Below are 8,380 nucleotides of genomic sequence, written 5' to 3'. Positions count from 1 at the left end.
TCAGTTTGGAAAAAAAAAAAAAAAAAAAAAAAAAAAAAAAAAAAAAAAAAAAAAAAAAGCTGGCCTAATGGCTACCAAAATATGTCACATGGCGACATCTAGTGGATATAAATTGTAATTGCATTTTATGTAAATAATAAAAAAAAAATAGAAAAAAAAAACAATAGAGGCTGTATTTTCTTTTTTTGTAATTGTGGTCAAATTACAGTGTATAAAAGGCGCGGTGAAAAATAAAAAGCCCCAACATTTTGCTGTAGTCAAATCATGGTTTGGTAACGTTGGAGCGCTGATATCCCTCAACCAATCACATAAGCTCTTGCTCAAACTTTAACCAATCAAAAATACCGACGTTCAGCAGCGATTGTGCAAGATTGCACTGTAAAGCCCCAATGCCACTGGATCGGATAAAGCGACCAACGGATGATTTAGAAATCTACGCTGAGTACCGGCGTTTCGGCCATCTTTACTTACATGACGTATCCAACATGTCAGCTACACATTACACGGCATGAGAGGACATAGACAGGAGATGCTGGGTCTGAATGCAGAGAATTTGTCCAAAGTGTGGTAGAACTGTCAAGGTTATATCACCCCACACGCATACAATAGGTTCATCTAATAACTGTTAATAAATTATGTTCCGACTAACGAAGACTGTGCTCCAGAAACTTCGACATGTTCGGTAAGTTGCTGTATAACGTTATTCTTTGTAGCTCGGCCGTCCATAAACACAGAGTAATGTTAGTAGGTTATATTGAAAGGAAGATAAGTTAAATGCAGCCATTGGGGAAACTTCAGTGTAATAATGCAAAAGAAACCAAGACAGAGAACACAAAAACAAGACTTAAAATTAATATTATAGAAGGTAGCACCATTATGAGATAAAGAGAGGCCGTTTAGTTATTTAAAATTGGAGGCATACTCATGTATTTAGACAAAATAATGTGGAAAATGGAAAAAGAGAATCCTGGATTGTGTTAATTGTGAATGTTTTAGATTTACATTAGTCAGTTTTAATAGATTTACATCTTTAACACTTTATTAAAATAATTTTTTCATGAATTTTACAATATTTAGATAATGTTTTAACATGATTACTTAGAATTTCATACATTTTTAAATAAACATACATTTATCTTTACATTTAAAGGAAAGCAGTACTTAATTCTAAAATAAAACCTGTATAAATATGTGTAAATGAGAGAGAACAAGAACAAGAATCTCTGGCATCATTGTTGAGGTGACTTGTTCAAAAACTTTATTTTTTCCATTCAATGTTTCTGTTTGTAGCTCTGTGACTACTTTAAACTAACAGATTAGTTCAACCTGGGATATTTTAAAATTTTATATTGTACAAGTTTAGCAGATTATTTGTTGGGTGTCCTGTTCTTTTTTCCTGATCAGATTGCTGTTAATCAGGTGAAACAATTTCTTAGTTTAGCAGCTTTAATTATTTTGGAAAGGGGGAATTTACATGTACAGTTTTAAGCTAGGTTTTCTGGTGACCTGAACAATCATATTTACATTTTTGATCTCCAAGGTTTAATGGACAACAGCAAGCATGGAGACTGGAGAGCTCATCTGCAAGAGAAAGAGCTCTGGAGTACCAGCCTGGGCAGAAAATCCACGGCTTCACTGTCAGAGAGGTAGGAAAGGCTACTTTTTATTTTTATTTTTTGGGATCAGTCCCACTGATGCAACATTTCATAGCCTTAAGCGATCTGTTTTGTTTCTCCTCTGTGTTTTTTTTTTTTTTTACATCTTGTGTAAAATGTTTTCTATTACAGTATAAGGCCTCAAATCACATGATTGAATTTGCAAACTTCTGATTATTTATGTACACCCGACAGATCTGCAACATGCATGTACTTCCTGTGTTTTTTTTATTTTTTTTTTATATGTGCGTTACTCACCCTTGCTTACCTTAGGTTGCAGCCGTCCCTGACCTTTGTCTCACAGCTGTTAAGTTAAGCCACGATAAAACTGGAGCTCAGTACCTGCACGCAGCCCGAGATGACTCAAACAACCTCTTCAGGTTGGTTAAGAGTTTCAATTGGAGTTTAGCTTATGCTTTATTTTTGAAAAGTTGAACGTTAGTTATGCTTTTACTTTTTCTGTAAATAGAATCTGAAATGGATTTTTATTATTTATTCTCGGCTGACCCTTGCTGTTTTTCAGTGTCCAGTTTAGAACAACCCCCAGGGACAGCACAGGGGTCCCCCACATTCTGGAGCACACGGTGCTGTGTGGATCTGAAAAGTATCCCTGCAGGGATCCCTTCTTTAAGATGCTCAACCGCTCCCTCTCCACCTTCATGAATGCCTTCACAGGTACAGCATTATGATTTAGTATTCTCATGTACATATATAAAATACTTGCAAATGCAATGCCTAATGGAGACACTCTATGTTGGTGTGTGAACAGCCAGTGACTACACTATGTATCCATTCTCCACACAAAATGGGAAGGACTTCCAGAATCTTCTTTCAGTCTATCTGGATGCAGTTTTTTTCCCTTGTCTAAGGGAGCAAGATTTCTGGTAAGGTTCTGCTGCATCACGTAAACTTGTTTCTAACTACTGCAGTAAATTCGCTCTAGTGGAACTTGGTTTAGGCTCTACTTTGAAGTAAAATCAAGCTGTTTATAAGGCATTATTCCATTTTTTTTATCTACTAGCAGGCAAAGCTGCAAGGATGGTATTGTTTTAGTTGGATCTTATTTGTACTATATGCGAAAAATTGAACAACTATAGACAAGATGGCTTTTAAAATTCTGAGTAACATTTTGCAAACTGCCTTTTTTCTGCCTAAACTTGCACCTTATTGGTTTAACTTTTTAAGGCAGGAAGGATGGAGGCTGGAGAATGAAGATCCTAAAGATCCCAAATCCCCTCTGATCTTTAAAGGAGTGGTGTTCAATGAGATGAAAGGAGCCTTTGTAAGTCAGTACACGTCTAATCACTGTCACATGCATTGCTGCATGCACAAATTTCCTGTGGGTTTTGGTCCAACATCTACCTAACAGTTGTAGAGTGTTTTTCTTGATGATATTTAAAAAGAACTGTTTATATAAGATTCAATATTAATGACCAAAGAGTAATTAATCTAAATATTAGAGATTGAACTGTACAGGTTTTTTTTTAAGCTGATACAGATTATTTTGATTTCAGACTAACCGATCCCTGATTTGTGCTGCCGTTATTTTTGGGCCAATTCTTGGAGCCGATGATGCCTTTGTGTGTTTACATGATAAAAATGACAATGTGATAAAAAATAAAAAATAAAAAATGAAAAACAAATCTTAATTTAAATTAAAAAATGGAAATTGTTAAAAAATCAAGCAAATATTAATGATGGCTAGCAAATGGAGGGAGTAGCGATGCATATGCCTCACTTGATCTTAAGGCATAGCAGCTATATGCACTAATAAATCTACCATTTCATACACATATGGCCTAAATGGAAAGGAAAAAAAATGCTAATATCAGGCAGCTGGTGTATCTGTCTATCTCTGCTAAATATGGACGATAAATGTCTTATTATAGTACAATAATTAAACTGTAAATTCAGGAATAAAAGGTGATGGTTAACGAACCTTTGGAGCTACTTTTCTCCCTTTTAATAAACATTTTTGCCAAATGTTTACCAAAAGTCTAGATGCAACAACAGTTTGATCTAATCTAAGCTTAAAAGCAGAAAAATCATTTCATTAATACTGTGATAACATGTCAATTTTCGTGCATGGTCTGTTTCGATCCTCAGTTGTAAAAACAAAATAAAAAAAATAAAAAAAACAGCAACAAAACAAAAGATCAAATAGTGAACGCTGTTATTTAAGCAGGCATAATGTGTAGGAGTTATCTGAGAGATTGTAAATTGTAATATTTAGAAGTAATGCAAATCTTGTATTCCTGTTCTAGTGGTTTCTTTGTTGCTGTTCAATTCCTCTAATTAATTTATAATGTGTTTAAATGAGAACTTCTCTGCTGGCTTTATTTTTATGTACTTTTTTTTTCTTTCAATCTTGCTCTAAACCCATCATTTAAAGAAATTAAAGGATTACATTTTATCTCATGAATCTTAAACTGTAACTCTTCTTATTTGTGCTCCAGTCAGACAATGAGCGTCTTTACGCGCAGCACCTCCAAAACAAACTGTATCCTGATCACACCTACTCTGTGGTGTCGGGGGGTGAACCGCTGGCCATTCCAGACCTGACCTGGGAGCAGCTCAAGCAGTTTCATGCCACACACTACCATCCAAGCAATGCTAGGTAAGGAAGTACAGGTGAAGCTCCTAACAAGTGTGTATGGTGTCAGTGAATATCCTTCACTCTCTGAAATATATCCAGGTTCTTCACTTATGGGGATTTACCATTGGAAAATCACCTGAAGCAGATCCAAGAACAGGCTTTGTGCAAGTTTGATCGCATCAATCCGAACACAGAAGTCCCATCTCAGCCTCACTGGACTAGTCCTGTAAGTACACAACCCTGCAGTATCTTTGTGACATTTGATATATTACCCTCCTTAACACACATCAACCATTGGACCATACTACTCGTATAAATCTAATTAAAGTTATGAATGGCTCTTCTGTCTCCTGGAAAAACAATCTAGAAATAAGTAAAAGTTCTTTAAATTAAGTGTATTTACTCCTAATTGGAGTAGGTAAATGAGATAGTTTTCCAATGGAATCAGTATTTTTACTTTAAAATAAGACAATTAGATAATATGTACTTGAAATAAGACAATGCATATGTGTTTTCTAATTTTAAGTGTAAATTGTCTTGTTCCTTTGGCAAATGTCACTTTTACCTCCTCAATCCAAGAACAAATGCACTTATTTTAAGAAAAAATGACTTATTTAGATTTCGATTTTTTTCCAATGTATATTTTATCATTTTTTTTTCCTTTCCAGAGAGAAGACCATGTGACCTGCGGCCCTGATGCTTTGGCTCCAGATCCAACTAAGCAGAATACCCTGTGTATGAGCTACCTGCTGGGAGAGTAAGATCCAACTTTAAGCTTTTTTCCTTGAGGAATCAAAGTCCAACTGTTAGATTTTGGTCTTGAAGTTGTTATCTCTGTTTCTCTTCTTAGCATCACAGATGCATTTGAAGGATTTACTCTCAGCTTGCTGTCGTCGCTTATGGTCTCTGGGCCAAACTCGCCGTTTTACAAATCGCTCATCGAACCCAAGATTGGAAGCGACTTCTCTTCTGTTGTTGGGTTTGTACCCAGCTTTTGAGGAAATACATTAATTGAAAATCATTGTTTGTCATGCTAGTTTTAATTCACAAATAATCTGTGAAATAAATGTTTTTATGTTTGGTAATAATCAATTTATTCCACAGATATGATGGGAGCACCAAAGAGGCCTCCTTCAGCATCGGCCTGCAGGGGATGGCTGAGCAGGACACTGAGAGGGTCAAACAAATCATCAGCCAAACTATTGATGACATCATAGAGTGAGTTTTTCTCCTACCATTGATTTAAAAATGTCTCATTGTTTCAGTCTGAAGAAAGGTAAAAAAAAATCCACAGAACTGAGTGATAAATAAATAGAAATGTGACACAATCTGGCTTTATTAATACGAGATGTGTTTTCAAAATGTAAATAAAAATGAGTTGGAAACTGTTCAGAGATAATGGCAGCAACACTAATGGCTGTTCTATGGAAACAATATTATTTTTTCGTCACTTGTCTGAACTACTGTGCAAAATAAAATGTTTCATCTTCTCTTCCGAAGGAAAACATTTAAGTCAGACTTTGAAAGCCTTTTTGGAGGCTGTGTTTTTATTGTCCAAGTTTAAAAGGAGAGTGAAGCACAAAAATGACTATGAAAAACTTTTGATTTTAATTTCTGTATGGAAGAAGAAACTTAAGAATGATTCTAATGCTTTTATTCTTGTTCACAATCTTTTAATATTTACTCATTGCCTCTATTTCTGTTGGTGCTCTAGATGTTAAAATGAAATTTAGAGACAGAACTTTGTCAAATTGAATTGAAAAAAAAAACTAGAATTTTAATATGAAGAATCTATAGGAACCCTTAAATGAAAATCAAGGACAAAAGGGAACAGAAGCTTTACAAAATAGGGTTACCCTTTTTTAAGATGGAATCTCTTTTATCCAGGAGGACTAATGCTACATTCATACCTAACACAATTTCAGCAGCAAAAAAAGATGCTTGTACACATTAAGGTCAGACGTCCAGTAGTATGTATTCGTGTGTCTGATACTTTTGCTGCTTCTGTGCTCAATGGAAGAGAGCGGCTTTGCTATATTTGTTGTTATAAGTCGGTAAAAAGTAGTTTTAATATGTTTTAAGTGAGAAAGTCCACCTCAAAACATCGTCTGTGCAGTCAGTTCACCAAGATTACGATCCTGCCTTTAAATATTATTTTACAGTCTGAGCCATGACGCAGCCCCCCACATACCAGTGGTGCGTTGTCATTGGGAATCATTGCGATCTGCATTAGAAGCGCTGTTCGTCTCACTGCCAGCTCCCTGATCAGCTTCTCTGATTGGCTGATGCAGAAAAAGTTCAATTTTTCCAACTCCAGCAGCTGCTGCTTGTGAAGAGCTTCACACGTCTCAGATGCTCAAAAGCTCATAAGGCGCTGCTTCAGGTGCTCAAGTGCATCAAGATGCGCTGCTCCTGCTGCTCTAGACAAGCTGCAGGTTCTCTTGATGCGTGTCAACCATTGACTTTACATGTAAACCTGCTGCTTCTTCAATCGTGTGGCTACAGTTAATTTGTGGGAGTAGTGTAGGGAAGTGATGTCTTTACAGTGGGGGGATTTTGAAGTTTGTTCACAATTCTAGATGTGTCCTACAGAAAGACTCATACCAAAACAAATATTGTTAAGTTAAAATTAAAAGAAATTTGCTCTAACAAAGTATTGGTTTTACTAGGTTTTGCATCTCATTGTCAAGTGACTTGGCATCGTCTCATTTCTCTCTTCAAAACGCAATTTTTAGATCAACTGTGGTTTAAATTGGAAAGGAAAATAGGAATGTAGCAAAACACCTTGATAAAATGCTTCCTTTGTTTGGATTTTGTTGCAGGAACGGCTTTGAGGATGAGAGGATTGAGGCGCTCCTTCATAAGATTGAGATCCAGATGAAACATCAGTCCACAAACTTTGGCCTTTCTCTGGCCTCTGTGAGTTCACCTCCTATCTCTAAACTTCGCTTTATATCTAGAACCCAAGGACTCTGCGTTCTATTAAGAACGTTGGTGTGGGCAGCATCTTGTTAGTGTTTTCTGTGGCTGAAATCTTGCATTTATTTTCTTTTATCTGTAAATTTCTCCACAAGTCCAGTGGGTAAACATCTTGTCACTCTCTGTGAGGTTTTAAGTGATTTTTTTTTTTTTTATAAACTTTTTTTTTGTAATCGTAACATTTTATTTGAACTAAATGCTTTTCATTTATTCCAGGGACTTTCCTCTTTGTTTTAAAACTATAACCACCAGAATAGCTGTAATAAGAGGTTTATATCTCAAGTGGAATATTCACGGATGTTATTGACAAAATAAATGTTTTAGAAGAAAATTGGTTGTTGTTTTAGAGCATTTGCTGTTTGAATGATCTTCATTTTTTGACTGCCTTCATTCTGTACTTTTTTTGTGCCTGTTAATAGTATATAGCTTCTTCCTGGAACCATGATGGAGACCCTGTAGAGCTTCTCCGAATCAGTGACAGCGTAGCAAAGTTCAGACGTGCTCTGAAAGAAAATCCTCGCTTCCTTCAGGACAAAGTCAGATATTACTTTAAGGTAAATCCTTTTTTTTTTTTTAGAACATTTTTTTCATTTCCTGCAGTGCTTACCCTTAATAGTATAAAAGTTACCATTCCTATGCTCTGAAAATGTATGCATCTTTATCATATTGCAAATAGATACAATTAAAAGAAATGTTTTTACCGTATATATGAAGGCATATGGAACTTGTGGTTTTGCATATAAAGACAAGCTTTTGATTCAATGCTTTTTATTACTTTCGATCAATGATTTGTGCAGGAGAACACACATCGATTGACCCTGGGGATGAGTCCTGATGAGGCATACCTGGAAAAGCAAGCCAAGGCTGAGGAGCAGAAGCTTCAGGAGAAGATCTCTGCTCTGACTGAAAGCGATAGAAAGGAAATTTATGAGAAGGGTAAAACCAATCACTTTAAGAAAAGCAGTTTCTTTGTAGAGGCTGCTTAATTTCTGGCTGTTCAGTCAGTTTCTTCATGATTTATTTGTTTTCTTATATTTTATTTAGAATTAAACATTAGCCTCAGTTTCCTACATGTACTTTTATAATTTGTGAAAAACTGAGCTTTGCGGCCTAAGTTAATTACCATATTTCCCGTACTATAACCCACATT

At 35.7% G+C, this 8,380-nt stretch overlaps 1 protein-coding gene across 1 annotated transcript in view; it reads left to right on the top strand.

The window, feature by feature from the left end:
* The first annotated feature begins 635 nt into the window (after positions 1–635).
* pitrm1 (pitrilysin metallopeptidase 1) overlaps positions 636–8,380 on the top strand; it is a 19,536-nt gene continuing 11,791 nt past the window's right edge. Inside the window, exons 1-14 of the mRNA XM_015380463.1 lie at positions 636–682; positions 1,541–1,646; positions 1,929–2,035; positions 2,179–2,330; positions 2,425–2,539; positions 2,841–2,937; positions 4,112–4,272; positions 4,351–4,477; positions 4,920–5,008; positions 5,102–5,230; positions 5,356–5,469; positions 7,074–7,170; positions 7,650–7,784; positions 8,028–8,166. Coding sequence (XP_015235949.1) covers positions 636–682; positions 1,541–1,646; positions 1,929–2,035; positions 2,179–2,330; positions 2,425–2,539; positions 2,841–2,937; positions 4,112–4,272; positions 4,351–4,477; positions 4,920–5,008; positions 5,102–5,230; positions 5,356–5,469; positions 7,074–7,170; positions 7,650–7,784; positions 8,028–8,166 — 1,615 coding nt within the window. The remainder of the gene's footprint in view (positions 683–1,540; positions 1,647–1,928; positions 2,036–2,178; positions 2,331–2,424; positions 2,540–2,840; positions 2,938–4,111; positions 4,273–4,350; positions 4,478–4,919; positions 5,009–5,101; positions 5,231–5,355; positions 5,470–7,073; positions 7,171–7,649; positions 7,785–8,027; positions 8,167–8,380) is intronic.

The sequence above is a fragment of the Cyprinodon variegatus genome, unplaced genomic scaffold (genome assembly GCF_000732505.1).
Source record: "Cyprinodon variegatus isolate N-32 unplaced genomic scaffold, C_variegatus-1.0 Scaffold215, whole genome shotgun sequence".
NCBI lineage: Eukaryota > Metazoa > Chordata > Actinopteri > Cyprinodontiformes > Cyprinodontidae > Cyprinodon > Cyprinodon variegatus.
The sequence above is the reverse complement of the archived record's forward strand: the minus strand, read 5'-3'. Positions and strand labels throughout refer to the sequence as shown.